This window comes from Lichenostomus cassidix, chromosome 2 (genome assembly GCF_008360975.1).
Source record: "Lichenostomus cassidix isolate B80296 chromosome 2, HeHo_3.0, whole genome shotgun sequence".
Lineage (NCBI taxonomy): Eukaryota > Metazoa > Chordata > Aves > Passeriformes > Meliphagidae > Lichenostomus > Lichenostomus cassidix.
The window spans coordinates 91,761,469-91,780,690 of record NC_139482.1 but is presented as its reverse complement, the minus strand read 5'-3'; the positions used below and the strand labels follow the sequence as shown (position 1 = coordinate 91,780,690).

At 41.4% G+C, this 19,222-nt stretch overlaps 1 protein-coding gene across 1 annotated transcript; it reads right to left on the bottom strand.

Moving 5' to 3' along the window:
• Nucleotides 1-7,212: 7,212 nt before the first annotated feature.
• LOC146441771 (uncharacterized) lies at nt 7,213-11,916 on the bottom strand. The gene is made up of 3 exons (XM_085052384.1): nt 11,694-11,916; nt 8,271-8,417; nt 7,213-7,387 (listed from the first exon to the last, which is right to left on the bottom strand). The coding sequence occupies exons 1-3, from the start codon at nt 11,839-11,841 to the stop codon at nt 7,359-7,361; spliced, it is 324 nt and encodes a 107-aa protein (XP_084908510.1). The 5' UTR covers nt 11,842-11,916; the 3' UTR covers nt 7,213-7,358.
• Between the last annotated feature and the right edge of the window lie 7,306 nt (nt 11,917-19,222).

Here is a 19,222-nt window from a genome sequence, read left to right as displayed (position 1 = left end):
CAACATTAAAAACTCCAGTGGAATGGGAGCCCACAGAAAGAGTATTGGTGGGGTCTTCCTCTCCTGAAGGGGAAAGGGACTAACCTGAGTAACCCAGCTCTTGTAAAATCAGCGGAAAAAGTCTTCAGTGCTGAAACGATTCACGGATGTTACTTTAGTGATAAAGTGCTGCTCCCAACCCAGTTGCTGGCTTGAAAGGAATGTGTTGGTCTTGTTCCAGGCTTCTGGGCCAGTGGTCAGTCTTGGATCATTGTGTTTAGGTCAGTCCTTGAGGAGCTGGAAGGAGCACAGCCAGAGCACTGATTAATGCAGTGGTTTTGGGATGTTTTGGGGTGTAGGTGGACCTTGCCTCTTCTACCAAGGCTTCCATGACTTTAGGGATAGTAAATAAATTCAGCGAGGCTGTTTACTTCCTTAAAACATGGGGAGGTGTGAAGAAGACACCAATTTCAAGTATCAGAGTCCTGAGAAAGCTTGAAGAGCAGGGGTGCTATGCCCACAGTGAGTTTTGCTGCAGCAGGCAGTGAGGAGTGGCCTCCTAGCCCTCACCATGGACACAGGGAAACTTGCTGGCAGCAGGAACAGTGCCAGGCTGCTGGGTGGAAGGGAGAGACTGTGGGTCCAAAAAGTGGGATTGAATGCTGTTAAACAGAGCATAATGTACAATGTTTATTCGAAATTAATGAGGCTTGCATGCCTTCAAAATGCATTTTAATATTTAAATTGCTGCAAAAGTAAATTATTAAAATAAAGTGTCCATGAATTATCACCCCTGATCTCCCAAGTTGCAGTGCTAGAAAATGAGAGACAAAGAGTGCCTCGGTCAGTGAGGTAAAGGAAAGCCTGTCCCCTCTCATGTTGAATATCTTCCACTCTAAGAGTACCTCTTTTCATTTCTGTTCAGCTGTGGGAAAGGTGTCTCAGGAAGCAGGTCTTAAAATGGGACCCAAATCAGGACCTAGTATATAACAGAGATTTTGGTGTTCCAGACACCAATACCCACCATTGAGGGGACGGAGTGAGTCCACTGACATAATTGGATAAATTCAGGCATTAGACAGGGAAGAAACAGCCATGTCAAGAGCTTCCTCTCATCTTCCTTACTTCTGGAGGAAGAGCAGTCCAGCAACTACTTCTACATCTCCTCCAAAATGGTGCAAGAGAAGAGATTTTTGTTAAATGTTCCCAGTTTTCTAGAGGGAAAGAGTCTGAACTTCCAGATTCCCAAGGCTCCTGCTGTATGCACACGCTGTAAAGAAACCCTAACACAAATGAGATGGTGAGACAGCATTTCATTGCAGATAGATGCTAGACCTGGGATCTCTCCCCTCCTTTATTGGAAGAATCCTTGGAAGAGGGAATTGTCTTCTTTCTTTTGCTTCCAAGAGCAGGGCTACTGATGGGTCCCTTATTAACACAAGGAGTAAAGGGAAGCCCTAGGAAATAACATAATTATTCTGTTTCTTTTTTTTTAAACTTAGGCTTTGTCTCACACCCTTTCCACCAAGAATTTGTGAGAATTTCATGGAACAAGACATGAACAAATCAATAGAGGAAACAGCATCTGAACCACAATGCAGGCATTTAATGTCTCCTTGTGCATTAAATTACCCAATTAATGTTTCCTGTTGCCTTAGCCTGTTCTAATAAGGCTTGACTGTCGCTTATCAGCCCCTAATCTTCTAAATGATGAGCAAGAACTGCAGCTGGATTTACAAGAGCCTTTGGGGCACAATACCAAACTCCCAGAGTGCCAAAGATCCATCCTTGGAATTATGCTTATTAAGGTTTCTCATTCATTATCATTTACTTCACACAGATATCCACTAATAAGATCAGCTTGGGTTTATTGTTTATTATTTATTAAGTACTATTAAAATAGATACACTAGACAGACAATTTCTGTGTATAAATCATTCCCCAAAAATTAAGCTTTTTTGTTACATAAAAATGTCATTTCAGATACAAATACTCCTTTGAATTAACTAAGTTTGCTTGCTGTGTGGGCTTATTTTTCCTAAAAGGCTGATCTACAGTTTAGAATTTTTTGGAGTAAGAAAAATTTTTCCAGAGTAACTGAAAGTAATTTTTATGGGCTGTGTTCATGAGTTAACTAATAAGAATAAAGATGCTGGGAAAGAGTTGTAGGTAATGAGTAACTAACAGGGATAAATGATTTTTAATAGACAATGGCAGTGTCTTCAGAATGATAAATACTTTCCTGTTGTATTATAAAAAATAAAGAAATCTATTTTACTAAGAGAGACTTCTTATGAACTGTGAGGCCAACTGGGGGAAGAAATGGATTCATTTAGATAAAACACTATTAAATTGCCTGCATAGTGTCCTGTCAGACAACTATCGATCTCATCCCATGGGAGAGATTGATTTCTGTGCAGAGAGCAATGTGCTCTCTGCAGTGTCTTGCTCCAGCGTTATTGCTCTGGTAATCACACGCTGCTGCTTCTTTTCCTTTCTCTCTCTTTCTGTCTATTTGTTGTGCGAAGATAGATTGAGAGACACGAAGGATTCGAATTGCCATATTTGTTGTTATTTGACCTGTCCAATTATATTCTGTTAAATATGTAAATAATTCATTTATAGTTCTGTACATATGAATTTGCTGAAGCAGTCTGCGAGGAAGGCTTCCAGGGGGAAGCTTCTACCTTTGTTCTCCTGCAGACCTATTAGAGCTGACTCAGTGAAGGGATTTCAAATGCAGCTGAGAATTCTCCCTGCTTTGGCAAAGGTATCTAGGCTAGTTCTCAACACAAGATCTAAAGATGGGAAAAGAATCTAAACTTTTAACACCAGAATTACGTAAAAGCTGAAAAGTGAAATGGTACTTGATTAAGGATCCTTGCTTTGGTTTCCTTCTTTTAGGCATAAATACCTTTTGTCACCTCTCACTAATGTGAGTCATTTTTTAACAAGACAAAAATACCTGAGGTCAAGTAATGACACCATTAATGTTGACACTCACTTTTAAATCTCTCCCCCCTGCATAAGGATAAGAATAAAAAACAAGGTCTTTAATTGCCGTGAAATGATCCCACATTGTTTCTTGGATAATACAGCTTCAGTTTACAAAACTGTCTGATGAGTTATGTAGGTACTTCACTTTTTCTACTAGTTCTTGTCACTCTTACATTAGTTTATCATGACTAATAAATGACTCATTTATCATCATCAGTGCTAAGCAGGTTTATGAATGTCAGCTTGTGGGGATCAAGGTCCTCGCTGTTCTCTGGGACCATAACTTGGCATTTGCATATAGGGAGAAACTTTTAAATGGGAAAAAGCCAGGACAGACCTTCTTGCTTCAACTCATGCCAGTGCTACAGGCATAGAGGGGAATAAAGATCTGTTGGTAGATCATAGCTATATTTTAGTGGTCCCAGGCTGCTATATCAGGCCCAGGGAGAAAAATGTAGGATGGTTTATTGGAGCCATATAGTTGACCAGACTTAAAGACCAGACAGCTTCTGATTCTGTCTTTGCATATATGCACCATATGCTCCATAAGGTATCTGGAATTTCAATGCCTTTATTTTTATAATGTTGGTTGGACAAATCTATAAATGCAGCATCAGTGGTGATCTGTAAAAATCAAGAAAGGCAGGATGCAGCTTCTGTTTTGAATTTTACTTGCCCACATCCTTGAATCTGTAGTAAATAGAAAAAAAAAAAAAGCTGTTTAGTCAAAATTATGTTGTGCTACACTGAACTTACACTCTCTTTGTCCTGAGTAAAGGGATGGCTTCTGAGAATATGGATGAAACTGCTGCTAACAAGGAACATTATCTGCCTTAGAAAAATTCAGGTGTGCTCTTGGGCATGTAGCCAGCTTTCTCCATCTATAGCACAGTAGCTGTTTGACAAAGCAGCCACAGCTTTTTCCAGAGGTAACCTGAGGCCATGGGGCAGAGCCCAAGCCAGCTAAGTGCTCCAATACAGCTCTTGCAGAGGGTAAACCAAGGCAGGAGAGGAAAACAGCATCCTGCTGATGTCCTGCAGCAGTTTTGAGGTTGCTGCCTGTGTTGGTTTTGCTTGACCTTGGTTATGTTTTTGTGGGTGTTACTTTTTTTGGGGGGGAGGGGCACAAAACTGGTTTCTGTGAGAAGCTGCTGGAAGCTTCTGTCATGTCCAGTAGAGCCAATTCCTGATGGCTTGGAAGATGATGGACATGCTGCTGGCCAAGGCTGGACCAATTAGAGATGGTGGTAACGCCTCTGTGATAACATATTTAAGAAGAAATCAAAACAATATGTGCATGCAGTGGTTTTTGGCCAGAGAAGGAGGAGGAGGTGAGAATATGTGAGGGAAACAACATGGAGACACCAAGGTCAGTGGAGAAGGAGGGGCAGGAGGTGCTCCAGGTGCTAGAGTCAAAATTCCTCTGCCGGCCGTGGTGAAGACCATGGTGGAGCAGCTGTGCCCCTGCAGCCCATGGGACCCACAGGGGATGCAGAGATCCACCCACAGCCCATGGGGAGGTGACCATGCTGGAGAGGGTGGATGCCTGGAGGAGGCTGTGTTCCAGTGGGAAACTCGTTGAGAGAGGGGACTCTACTTTCCAGCTGGAGCAGCCTGGCCTTGGAGGACTGCACCCCATGGATGAGTGACCCACCCCACAGAAGTCTTGGGAGGACTGTCCGGCCATGGGGGAAGCTCACGCTGCAGCAGTTTTGGGAGGACTGCTGCTCATGAGATTTGGACCCATGCAGGAGAAGTTCATGGACAACTGTCTCCCATGGGAGTGACCCCACAGCGAAGCAGGGCAAGGATTCCTCTCCCTGAGCAGCAGCAGAAGGACCTTGGTGATGAACTGACCAAACCTCAACACCCTGTTCCCCTGCACTATAAGTGGGAAGGAGGGTGGGGCTGGGGGAAAGAATGGTGTCTTTAAGGGCTTGTTTTACTTCTCATTATCCTCCTCTGACTTTGTTAGTAATAAATTCACTTTGCAACTCTAAGCTGGACCTGTTTTGCCCCGGAGTATTTTCTCTCGGTCCTTATCTCATGAACCCTTTGTTAATTATTTTTCCCTCTCCTCTGCCTAGTTGTGGCAGGGGAGAGTGGGGTGAGCAGCTGTTGTGGGTGCCTGGTGCTTGGCCAGGGTCAAACCATGACACTGCTATAACTGGGATCAAGGATGACTCAAAGCATGTTTGAAAGTGAGAGGGAAAGGGGATTGCTTAACTGGAGTGAGTTTTGATGGGGACAGTAGGAAAGCAGGTGGTAGTGTTTACCACAGAAGAACCAGATAGAACCTTCATCAGAGTAAAACCAGGAGCTTTTCCCTCCTTTTCCCCTTCAGGAGATGGTGACACTAGTTTCCAGATCCTATTGTTTTTGTCTGGCCAAACCTTTACTTTGTGCTTGGGGCATGTGTGGAAATCATTGTTGCAGAGAGGTGGCTGAGATCTGGAGAGATGTTAGAGGAAAATGGAGACAGGTTGTAAGAAAGGCTGAAAATTACACCTAAATTACCATTACAGAGAACATGTCCCATATTTCTCCATCAGATTCACAGACCCTTGAGTCTGTAGTTGTTGTCTATGAGTCCTGGATTCTTCCATTTTTTACTTCATAACAATTTAATTTTTTTTCATTTTACCTGGACATCATGCTCTTCATTCCTTCATTTTATTTGTTCAGAATACAACAGCAATACTATAATTAGATACAATTAGCAATAGATAGCCAGCATGAAGGCATTGAGCAGGAAAGATTTCACATGCATATGAGCATGTCAACTACTGCTCAACTCAAGTTAAACTGTGGAAAACTCTAAAATATATTGTCATTGAATCTCTACTTAATGAGCCACTGGATTCTTTTCAGCAAAGGAAATTCTGAGCAAACAGTTCTAAGCATGAAGTTTAACCCTTCTTTAGCAGAAGTTTAGACTAGAGAACTGATCTCAGTCTCCTCACACCAAGGTCTCTTTCAAAATAAATCTTTCTATGATTTTATGACTTCAACTCCTGGTTACATTTAAGAATTTGCCCAAGATAGCTCCTTGCTAGGACATCAGCTTTAGCCTATGAAACAAAGCCCTTGTTTATCAAGTGTCTTTTCATGCTTTGCATAGCACAGCAAGTGAAGATACATTGCTCATACTCTTCATCAGTCTCTCCTCCACGCTAGCATTTTGCCACTCATCATATAATCCAATTTAACTTTGCTTCAATCAGAGGCAAATGTTGACTTCTAATGTCCATTTAGGAAGGTGCCTAGACAGCAGGGAGAAGATCATATCTGAGAGCATAAGGTGTGTGGGAGAAATCCAGCTGGGGAGAAATGCAGCTGAGATGGGAATGCTCAAGCAGGGTGACAGGAATCATTGGAGAAGATCAGTGACTGCAGCTTCCCAAATCCAGCACCTCTTAACTTCTGCTGTGAAGGTGTGAGATTCTCTCCATCTTGGAGCAGGGAAAGGGAAGAAGATGATGTGCTGTGTGGTTTTGTTAGAAATACAAAGGGAGGGAGGTGATAGGGTAGGGAGGATGAGGAGCCAGAAAGACAGAAGGAAGATGAAAGTGTGGGTTAATACGTATGTGGTGGGAATTTGCATAGGGAATGCACAGTGTTATGTGTATTTGGGGAAGCATCATTGTATGAGCACATATGAAGGAAAGGAGCCAGGTGTGAGGAACAGCAAAAAGCCCCAACAGTGAGACCAGTATCAGAGAAAAAGGGCTCTCCTCCTTATCTATTCTCACGTAACATAAGTTTACAGGGGTAGTTTCAGTCTGAGTGGGGCAAAGCTGACACATTGCTACAAGCAAACAGGAGCTAGAAATTATTGTGAAAGGGACCTTAGAAACTCTATAGGCATACAAAAACCATTCCTGGGACCTGTTTTTGTTTAATTATGTGTCTCCTTTATTAAGTAGAATTTAATTTAATAGCCTATTAAAAGTACATCTAGAAGGAACAGCTGGATGCCCTTTACTGAGTGTTTCTATGCTTCTCTCATAACAGGGTGACTTTTGCACTGTAATTACTATTTGTAAAATAAACAAAGCAAGCTACTTGCAACTGAAGAGTCTAGTGTTGCTAAACCCAGGGTTTTCCTAAGACATCTTTGCATCCCAAAGTACCTAAACTTCCATTGGCTTGTATTTGTATGTGCTTCAGAGAATATTTAATCAAGGAAAAAACTACCCGTCATCTCTGTCCCCATTAATTTAATGCAAGAATCCATCATTTTAACAGAAAGTTTATTTGTGCATGGGGAGGGCTTTGCCTTTCATAGCAGTGAGATCAAAAGAGTGGAGAAGTTGTCAAAGCTCATGGTGAAGGATGAATCACTTGCAGAGCTCATATCTGGACTGATGTTTTTCTTTTCTTCAGCGTCTTCCTCCTTTTCCGCCCATTGCTAAGAACAAATATAGATAAATAATTCTGAGAACAGTATAAAGCAAAGTTGCAGCACAGGAAAACATGGACTATGCAAGCATTGGCTACAAACCTTCCCAGGTCAGAAATCAAAGGCCTGTGTTATTATTTGAAAGACACTTTTTGAAATGAAGAACTTCAATCCTATCTCCAATTCTCTTCCTAACCCCAGAGGATCCTACTGACACAATTAGCATCCTTACTGATGCATTCAGCTATAGACCAGGCTCTCATAATTTGGTTTGTTTCATCTAGGTGTGGGTTGCATTAACCTGGCAGTGGTGAGGTGAGGAAGATTTCTGTTGTTCTCTGCTTTGAGCTGGTAAGTGCAGGCAGATTCCTCTGGTTTTCACCCAAGGAATTTCTTTTAAAGGAAAGAAGGCGAAGCTGTTCTAAAAGGCCACAAGAAGTAGACTAATGATTCCTGTCTGTCAGTCTTTCAGTCTCCATTCTCGGGTTTCACTGTTTTTTCCCACTACATTTGCTTTGTATATTGAAGCTCTTGGCTTGATCCTGAATTTGTGGTGGAAAAAGAATTATTGAACTGCCACTGTGGTGCTGATGAGAGCATAATCTAAAAGTCCATTGAGCTTTGTTTTCTGTCCCACTGTTTCAGATTTGTCTCTGCTGCCCACTCATACCTTTGCAACTTTGTGGCATGGTGATTTCCAACTATTCCCCAGCTTCATCTTCCCACCAAGTTTAAAGAAACAAACACTAGAAATATTACTTCAAGTACAAAGCAGCCACTTCTGTTACTTACATCCCTTCATCTGGTAAATTTCAAGTTAATGAGCTGAAATACTGCTGACTTTTCAGAAGTCATTTGTTAATTCATCTGTATCAAGAGAACTTCCACTTACAGATAGACTGGACAGTGGAAGTTGTGCCACCTCTGGGAATTCCACCGCCGTGAGATGTGGCCTCCCGGGACATCATGCTGGAGGCCTTGGATCCACCAGAGATCCCACTGCTGGTGAAACCTGATGAATGGGTTGTGCCCCTGGCACCTGGAACAGTTACAAAGAAGAGGTTACTGACAATAAAAGGAAGCAACCTTACAGGACAATCATAAACTACTGTGTTTTTAAAAAATTCAAGGCTAGCAAATGTATCAAAAGACAAGGTAACTGCTGATTACTTGACTTGTTCTGTCAGTATGCTGCTTTTTAGTTGCCACCTTGGGGAAAGAACATTGTCAGTGTTTTTGTGGATGTTTCCAGAACACAAAATCTTTCTCTCTGGCACAGACCATTTATGATAAACTTGGATCTCCAAAATAGTTTCAGCCCAATTTGTCTCTGCTAAAATGATACTTTTCTGCAGAGCTGCCTGAGGACTATGCAACAAACTTCTACAGAAACCAGGAATTGTTGCACTTTTTGTTGCAGGTGATGAACATGTTCCTTTCACTTCACTTTCATTCATATAAACCTGTAACAAATACCTGTAAAATTCAAGTACCACAGGCTTTGGTAGCCAGTGGCCAATTTATGTGTATATCTTTGTCTCAGTCTAAATAAACCTTAAGCAAAACATTACATTGCAAACTCGTCTTCTCCTGGGAGAGGAGTAAAGCGTTAGTGACGACAAATGTTAGTGATAATTCTTAAAGCATTCCTGGAGGATGCTCAAATATTTTGGTGATGAGCTTGTTATAACATCTTCTGTAAAGTGATACTGAACAATACTCATGCCCCACTGCAGAATCAGCCGCTCCTTTGAGCATGTTTGTTCTGGGGGGAGGAAGGGTTACAGCCTGAATGAAAAGGTTAAGAAGATGTGTTTGGAGAGATTTCAGTGAGCACCTGCGGAAATGAAATCAGACCGTTTTACCTCTCAATCAGGCAAAGAATGTGTGGCAAGCTCTCCTGCTGCAGGGAGCCAAGGCTCACACCTGTCTTGGCAATGTTACAGAGCTAGCATTTTCCACATGGATAAAAGATCTTTTGGAGTATTTTCTGTCGGCATGGCTAAGGTTTCCTTGAGTCATGCAGATTTCACCAAAATGGTGGTTTTCATAAAAGTCCATAGTTAACACAGAGGTTGCAAGAATAAAACTAGGCATAGTTAAATGCTTATTTTGCTTCTGTTTCTTCTAAAAATTCTCAGCACACAGAGGGATAGAAATCTTCGATGTTTTAGTTTGGAACTGACAGCTTCATGCTCTCTGTAGGGCATCTCCACTGAAGATGAAGATGCCACCAGTTATGAGTGTGCTGAGAACTGCTGTAGCACCCTGATCTGTAACAGAAGGCAGCTTGTGCAGCTGACTCTAACATATGACTGGAGTGAGCAATTGGCATCTCCTGCATACCAGGATTTCTGCTGCTAAGGCAGCGTGGTGCCTGAGAACAGCTCTCCTCTCTGCTTTTCATTCACTCTGTCCCTTTCCTCTACTGAGACTCTCTCATATTCTGTCCCTTGGCTGCTACTCTCCCTTAAGCTCTTTCCTACTGAATATTCAATAAACACTGTATTCAGCATCCTAAACTCACTGATCAAATCAAAAAAGTAAAAATTAAAAAATCTCTCACAGGAGTCACATGCAGTATGTTTCTAAATGACCCTTAAGTCACTTATTCCCTCACTGTCTAGAGGGCCTCACTCTATGAATAATATTTGCAGCAATGTGAATCATGTCTTAAAAAAAAAAATCCAACTTATTTCCTCTCAATAAAGCTTTACACATTTTTTGCTATTAAAGATGCATTGAATCTGGACCCTCACCAGCTCACCTGGTCAACCACCCATTTTATAGCTGGAGGAGTCAGGTTTGGCTCCATCCTTCAGGAGATTTCTACCTGCTCACTATGGAAGTGGTTGACCAATATGGCAGAGATGCCCATCTATAACCAGCCTGCTGGCTGGCATACTTTTGACACATGGGACATGTGGGTACAAGACCCCGAAGGCAGAAAGGGTTTTGAAGCCTCTATCCAAGGTCAGAGAGCTAATTACTGTGCTGCTGGGTAAAGCAGGATGGCATGGGGCACTCTGTTCTGTGGAGCCATGCCTGTTCAGAGGATGCCTGCTGGATCAGGTCACACTGGCAGGTCTGTCAGGGAGAATACCTTGTGCATGAATCCCACAGGATCTGGGGTTAAACAAGTGCCAAGCTGCTAAGAGTCATCTGGTCAGAGACTGCTCTGTGCAAGCAGCAGAACAGCAAAGACCTGCAGGGTTAGCTCATGTGAAAGGCAGCTGTGCCTTATTTTAGTGCTTAGATAGGGACTGTCATAATACCTGATGATTTTTGCCTTTTCTTTTTTATATACCCTTTTCTACATTTTTATACATTTATATATCCTCTGTATCCTCTACACCCTTAACCAACATGCTTGTAATTTTTGTAATCTGATATTCTAGTTTAGCTTTGGAGTTCTGCAAGGCAGAAAAACCAAACATTCACAGTAAGAAGTCAGAAAACCCTATGCTATCAAAAAACTCGAGGTTTCAACCTTGGTTGAAACCTTCTCTCTAGAACATATTTTGTAAACTGAGCTCTAGCCTCATTTGGGGGGAATTTTCTTTAGAAGAGGGGGACACTACTTCATTTATTAAGCTTCTTATTGGGTGATTATATAAGAAGACATGCTAATTTTCAAAGGCTCTGAAAATTGTATATACATGATACGGTCTGCATCTGGGTTTGTTCTGCCTTTGAAGAGCTGTGCGCCTAGGATCCTATTAGAGTACCAAAGTAAAACCCTTTTATTCCTTTAACCATGTTTGTCTCATAAGTATAAGACCAGCCAAAAGGCAACAATCAAGGATGTACATACATTCCCTTCATGAATTCATGTCTTGGACTGTAACTAATTTTTCTTCTCTATAGAGTTTCTGTAAGGTTTTAGGAGTTCTCCCTGTATGGATGTATGAGAGTAAAGAGCAAGGGAAATCTGATCATTTTTATGAAATGTAGGTACACAGATCATGTTCTTCCATAACTGCATCATTGCTTATTGCTGCCATGACTCTTCATATTATTGATGATTCCTGGCAGAATGGAGAGACAGCACAAACTTCAAATAAGCCCCAAACCAAATGAGTATCACATATGGTGTGTGTTCATTCATGCATCCTATGTACACACAGAAAACACCCTTAATAATATCCCACTCACAGCACACAGTTAAATAGAAGAATCTCTTTTCTTCAGTGCAATACAGGAATGTAGGAGAGAAGAAATTATCTGGCAAGCTCATTTTTTCAAGGAGAAAAAGTTGTCTGATCCTGTGCACTGAACCACAAAACCACACAGACACACACAGAATTGCTCATACCCATTCCCTGGAGAGTAGAAGTGGGGCCTCCAGAAGGCACACCTCCCCCAGATGCTCTTGCTTCATGGGACATCATTGATGAAGCAAGGGATCCTCCTTGGATCCCAGAGGAAGTGAACCCAGCATTGCGGACGTTCTGGTCAGACATTTTGCTTTCTGCTGGTTAGAATTCCAGTGCTGCACTGAGAGGCTCAGCCCCTCTATTTATACACTGTCCAGCTAAAAGTGAAGAAATGAAACTACTGCCATGACCAGGAAGAATAGAAACTGAAACTTATCATCTGCTGGGAAGTGAAACTGGACTTTGTCATCAGGCCTTTTTATTGCTGTTGCCAGGTTGAAATTTAGGCAAACCAAGTAATTTCCTCTTATGATACTGAAAGAAATTACTAGAGCATGAGTAATTGTTTGGCAACTGATGTGCCTGAAAACTTTGCTTCTTCACTCTTTTGTGTTGCACCATGTGGTACTGAATTGCACCTGTAGAGGATACTCCCTTGTTTTAAGAATTTATAGAGCTCTGAGTAAAGAGAAGAGATAAAAAGGCAGCAAAGTGCTGGCATGCAGAGACTCCAGCATTTGTTGGTTATAGCATCTAGAGTTCAGCTGTGGTACAGCTACCCCTGAGAACACTGGTTTACACAGAGCCTGAAATCAGAACCCAATTAACAGTGGATGGTTGGAATTAATTTCCATATGGAGGGGACTGTGAGGGGACCTTGTGCAATATGAGCAGATTGACACAGATGTTTTACTCTTCTTCATGCAAATCATGCTAAAGCAGAGCCTCTGTCTTTAACGAACAAACTTTTGCAAATAGCACACAGTCCTTTATCACACCTTTCTTAGCCAGTAGTTTAAATAAGGCTCATTAAAAACGCATGGACCTACTGCCTTAGGTAAAGAAGAATATCTGATTAGGTCACACTACCACAGGAATGGCTCTCAAAGAGGAAATACATGGAATAAAACTATAGTGTTTTCACAATTTTATAATACCTATGTATTCTACATGGTGCTTTATAGAACAAAAGATACTAAGTCTGTTCCTGTTTTCTTATATGTGCCATTTGTCTGAGCAATAGAAGAAATGGTCCACCTACAACTGAGCAACAATACTCTTTTATCTCTTTTCTTTCATTCAATTTTTCTTTAATTCATATATGTTAGTTTTCTTTAATTCTAATGCCAGTTACTTTCTTTAACCCCATAGTTTCTCAGGTTCCTCATTTATCATTTTGAACTACTTAATGTTATAGAATATCTAAAGTTGAAGCAGGCAAAATTTCATGTAAGAATAGGACAACTAATGCCTTCTTCAAAGTCACAATAAAACCAAAAATGTCACTTTCTTTTTACATATTGCTACAGATCCTTCCTTCAAAAGTGGTAAAATCTTTTGGTGCTTTGTTAATACAGTTTCTTTAATATTCCATACAGCTCATTAGGAAATAGTGATAAACTCTGAGAAAGCCATCAAAAATGAAGGCTTTACAAGCTGCAGAGACTCTATATAATGTGGCATTTTACTCAGTCCTAAAACACAAAGCATGATGTATACACACAAAGTTGTTTAACTAAAAATAATTAAAACTGGATATAATAAAAAGTTTTATTGAAAGAAAAGTGCCTCAAGGCAATTCAGATTGGCAGAGACATCAGAAAATAAGCAGGGAAAGAAGAAATTACTAGAAGTCTCATAAAAATAAGATGAAGAAACTCAGTGTAATAAGGAAAGGGAAGACACTGAAGGGATTCAAGAGAAGCCTCTGTTTATAAGTGTGCCATGGACCTGGTCAGGAAGGAGATGGCTCTAAAACCTGCTTTGTGGTTGCAGTGAGTTGGATGAGGGACATGAGAGTAGGCACAGAGGACTCAGTGCTGAAATCTGAGCTCTGCTTACCTTCATGCTCTTCTTACTGAAGTGACACAGCAGATGTGTGCCATGGAAAAGTTCTGAAGGGGTTTGCTTTTACTTGTTTTCAGTTTATTATAAAAACCTGGGACAATCTTTTGTATGAAAATGGATGAAAACAGGGTCAATCTCTTGTATCTGTGTCAGGGATGGATCTGCCATTAGGTCTTAACAGCCATGGCCAGTCTGCCCTGGGCCTTCAGTCCCTGCCTGAACAGTTCTGTCAGTGCACTTGTCTGCAGCTCCATCACAGCCACATTTCATCGATCCAGGATGAGCTGCAGCCTGCCTTCTTGGCTTGACTTTGAACCTGCCTGGTTAGCAAGGATAGACCTGCCCAGAAACCACTGGACTGTGATCAATCATGGCTACTACCACCAGACCTGAACATGATCTGTTGACTCATGTTTCTAGCTTGACCTTGGACTTGCCTCTGCAAACTTGCCTGATGATTTGGACTCTTGGTTCAATCTGCTTATCATCACTGGATATGCTGTGCTTATCTTCCTTCCTGGGACAGCACCTTGCTGTGCCCTGCCAATGTATGACATTGACACCACAGCCTCCAATTTAGAAAGACACAGTGTCACTGCTGAAGGGGGATTGGGAAAAGAACCCAGTCCTTGAGCCTGCAGCTTCCAGTGGTCCTCTCTCTCCACTAATTCATCCAGAAAGATGTTCTGCTTCTCCTTTCACCCCATGGGTTTGTGTGAGACATTTTCCTAATGGTTCCCTACCTTTTTTTACTGGCATCTCTAGTTAGAAAGAATAACTTCCAAGATGTTAGGCAAGTGTGGTTAATGCTCAGCTGTGTTTTCAAGCAGACTGGCACAGAAGTAGTAAGGCAGTTGTAAGATTTTGTGGACTGTTTGCCAAAAAACCAAGCAGTGATAATTTAAGAGCCAAACGGATAGAACTTCGAGTTAAAGTACAGAAGGAAAAAAACCCACAACTCATTTTTTATCACTGAACTTGACATTATAACAGTAAATTTGACCTGGGAGTATACCTGGGTAAGTTAGCTACCCCATTCCAGAAACTAAAAATCGTATAGTTGATCGGTGGTGTGAGCTGACCTGAAAAGCATCCAGTGGCATTTTCAAGCCTGAGAGAATGGAGAATCAAAGCCATGAATACCAAGAGCATGACTGCCCTTATTTTCAGTGTCACTGCAATTTCAGTTGCCTTAGGTGCAGAAGAACTTAAACACAGAGCCTTAGGTTTCATTTGAACCTGAAACTTAGGTCACACCCTGTGTGCTCTTTGAAATGAATTGGAAAGCCAGAGGCTTGACTGGAAGTACTCTGAAAATTTCAGTGGTGGGCATTCTTTTCTTCTTCAATTAAAAAGAAAAAAAAAAAGAAAGAAAAAACCCAAAAATATGCTAAGATGAAAACATCAAACAAACCAATGCAACCAGATGTGCAGGCAACTCTTCTATATTTTGCTTAATCACTTATGTCTGCGGATGTAAACCACTGTATCTCTTTGCTATGTTTTCTTTGCAGTCCCCACTGTGCCACTTAGAGCTATTTACCTCATAGTGAAGCTGGGCAGCTGATCACAGACTTTAATCTCTGCTTTTGGTAGTCACCTTTTTTATTTCGATACCATGTTCATTGAAGTCACTTTTTCATAAACATTTTCCCATAAACCTCTGTTTCAAAAGAGATTATTAAAACAGCTTTTAAACAATTAATCTTTTGAAGGGCTTAATTGAAGGAAATAAACCTGTAGAGAATCTGACTGAACCAAAGATCTTCAGCATCCAAGATTATCTATCTGTCACCCTCTGACCTATTTCCTTTACATACTTTTTAATTTTTGTAGCAATTATAGTGTATATGGATAATACCTATTAGCATATTTATGGTCATTGCTTCATATTTATTGTCTGCACAACTCATTAATCTTCATCTAGTGTGTGAGGCTGACAGCTCAATCTATTTTGCAATCTCTGGGCAGCAGCCATATCCAAAAAGCTTTTGTTTCCCTGTAAATAAACTGTGTTCAGGACCAGAGGACAATAGTACATCATGCAGTGATTGACATAAGCCATGGCTGCTAATCAAAAGTAGATTTTATTACCAGCTGAGTCAAGTGCATTATGGGGCCATTGTTCTAGTGCTGTCAGGGCAAGAGCATACGTAGTCAGTCACCTTCTCAAGATGGGTTGATTGTTCTCCAAGATTAGACAGAGTTGCCTTATTATCCATCCCAGACAACAAGGCATCTCACCCAAACAGACGCCTTTACAGAAACTGCCTGTACATTGAATTGATTTGAATTGCTAATGCATAATCTGTCCAGCACAGATGTGCAATGAATATTTGGATGTTGTTTTGCATGTCAGTTGAGAAGACTGAATGATGAGGTGATGATCGTTCAGTGATGGGTACTGGACATTTGCCAACAATTGAGTTTGAGCACTTTCCCTGACAGTAATCAGATCAGCTTCCAAAACGTCTTTTCTTCAATTCACTGACAATTTATGTTAGAAGATAATGCAACTCTCTCACAGTTAACACAGTTGGCAGCAATTTGCATTTTTTTTGTATAATTAAATTTTTCATTTCACCCAAGAAGAAATACATACAAGCCGTCTATAACTGATACTCCAAGACACTTCCAAAGTAACTCCACTTGAATAAGAGGCCATCTAGATAAGCCCAAAATGGCAAAATTCTCCATAATACATGTAGCATTAGTTTTATTAGTTATAAAGCCACATTTGCTTGGAAAAAATAAGAGCCTTGTTATCAAGCCATAATAAGTAAGGTCTCACAAAAAACCAGTTAATGAATAGCATTTAGCATAGGACCATCACCATACTTAGGGTAGGTCAGCAAACACAATTACCTGTTTTAAAAAATTTTCAGTGTCTGTGAGGATTGACATAGTGTAAAATAAGGACAGAAATGAACCCCAAAAGACTGATATTATGATATCACGGGACTGATATGAGCTCACACAGTGACATAACACAACTCATGTGAATGTGAAAGAGGTCTTTATGCAGTCGTGATCATAGAATCATACAAAAATTTAGGTTGGAAGGAAGCTCTGGAGATCATCCAGTCCAGCTATGGAATTACCCTATTACTTGCTCAGAGACACATTTGGTTGAGTTCTAAGTACCTCCAAAGACAATGATTCCACATATTCTCTGTGGAACTTGGTCCATTATTTGACTACCCCAACAGTGATTTTTTTTCCTGTATATCTAGTCAGAATTCTGCAAATTATGTCTGTAGTTGTACTTCATCTGTACACCTCTGAGGAGATTCTCCATCTCCTTCATATCCTTCATTACTTCAAATCCAAAAAGAACAGCTAAAACCCTACCATTAGGACATAAGTAGCTAAAAAGCTATTGATAGCTTAGAAAATCAGAGGCTTGCAGCTCTCTGAAACCTAAGAAATTTTACCTTCTAACTTTATTTAGGCATGTGTCTAGTGAAACTCTAATAATATAACCAATCACTTTTCTTCAGAAATATATAATAATGCTTCTCAAGAACTTCTAGAGCTCTTTTTAGAATATATATTAATTATTGCATGGTCTTTATCTGTCTTTCAAAAGCAGAGATGAGTACTCAGGAGTGTGTAACAGAGGAAAGAATCACTTCATTTAACTTGCTAGTCTTTCTACTAGTCTAATTTATTATAGCTAGGAAAAGGCTGGGAAGTGATTGACTGAGAAGCTTCATAGCCAAGGTCAGAAAGGACTTTACAGGTAAGTCATACAATATTTTCATATGTCATCCTTTTTCAGGATTAGGCTATGTGTGTGTCATTTGGATTTTTATTATAATTTTCATCTGTGTCTTGGTTTGAAAAAGACAGGTGTCTGCCAAGAGAGGTTGAACCCTCCCTTAGGACAGAGAATGTGATTTTTTCCCCTCCCTCCAAATTATTTAATTTTGTAAATCAAGGGTTTTTTCAGGGAAAGGTATGGGAAAAAAGGAATATCAGTTCTTTACTAGAATCTATAAACAAGCAATAACAATAATAGCAACCACAACTAGAACCAGAAAACCAATAGCAGATAACTTGTGAGTTGCCGAGCTTTTTCCCGTGGGGTGTAATCACGGTTGCAAGCAGCAGGGGCGCTGTTGAGCTCCCGGCTGGGCAGGGCCGGTGCGATGACTCCCGAGCGGCTGCGGGTGGCGCTGTGGCGCAGGGTCAGGTCAGCCTCAGGCAGCTGGTAATGGTGGGCAGGTTGGAAAGCATGCAGGGCAGCGAAGCAGCTCAGAGCAGCGAGAAAGCAGGGCAGCAGGGGCAGGCGCCGGCTCTCTCCCCCAGCCAGCCAGCGAGGCAGCAAGGACCCCTGCAGTCACAGCAGACGCCGTGGTCTTGTGCGGCAGAGGGTGGGGGCAGGCAGCAGAGGCAGCCAGACTCTCCCGGCAGCAGCTGCAAGGAAACGCAGCCTGGGGAAACGTGCCCTTCCCAGTGGGAAAAAAGGTTGAATCAAAGCTCACCCAGCCTGGAGAAGAGAAAAACAGGGCACAGTTGGATCTCCTCTGGTCGCAGCCGAAAAGCAAAGAGCCCCCTTTCCTCCCGGCGTCTGAACCATGAGAGAGCGTTCCCAGGGCCGGCTCTTCCCTTGCCCTGCCCTGCCCAAGCACACCTTTTGTCTTTTACAAAAGACTTGATGGCTCTAAAACACCCAACTATTTGTTGCTTAGTAACAGGAATGGGAAGAAATTCTAAATGTACTCAACCCCTGACAATCTGTCAAAAGCAAGACACCATCACCCCTGCATTACAGATGAAACAAATCACAAAGTTGCACTGGTGGATTTTGGGGGGAAGAAATTCTAGATTTGGAAGTTTTAATTTTGTGTGCTATTAAAAAGACAACTATAGATGTGTAATGTCTACATGCGCTGCATACTCCTATCAACTTCCACAGAACTTCCACCTAGAAATCCAGAAAAAAAGCTTTTGAATAAGTAGACTGAGAAGACTAAGGTTAGACCTTCAATGGAGTTAGGTGGTAAAAATCTTATTAATGTCCACTTTGCACATCCAAATCCCAGCCTGTGCTCCTCAGAGCTCCCTCTAACTGAATTGTACCCCACAGCAGCACCTCTGCTTTTGACTTTAATATTGTGTTGGAGAGCACAGTCACTCTTGATGTTGTAGTTTATGCCAGGACTGTACTCCATAGTCCAAACACATGGAATGAGATCCTGCTGAAAGCAGACTCTGCAAAAGAGGGAGTAGTCCTGCCTGGAATGCTCAAGCTCAGAGGACTCACCCAGATCAGGGTTCAGCCCTTCATGACCAGCACCATAGGAACCAGGAGCAGAAGCACCACTCAGACATAGAGTCATGTCCCATTTGTTCTTCAAGGAAATCTTCATTATTACATTGGGCTTCCGACTGATTCTTTAATTTCCTATCCTGAGTTGCCACATGCCTTTGACAGACTGAAATGCAAGCCTCAGCATCATTCTCAAGGCTGTAAGGACAGTGGTACTTGAAAGATGTCATGGAATAGCTAGTGCTTAATGTTCTGCATGAAGTAATATTTTTATTCCAAAGACATTTAACACAAGCCATGATTCCTGCACTGAAATCCTGTCCTTAAGTTTAAAAGTCTTATTTT

Bases quoted from the DNA above. Each gene is read 5' to 3' on its own strand.
- LOC146441771 (XM_085052384.1), bottom strand. From the start codon at position 11,841: ATGTCTGACCAGAACGTCCGCAATGCTGGGTTCACTTCCTCTGGGATC. The intron at 8,418-11,693 runs GTATGAGCAATT...TAACTGTTCCAG, and splicing joins TTCTACTCTCCAGGGAATGG to GTGCCAGGGGCACAACCCAT. The intron at 7,388-8,270 runs GTAAGTGGAAGT...ATTTGTTCTTAG, and splicing joins TTCCACTGTCCAGTCTATCT to CAATGGGCGGAAAAGGAGGA.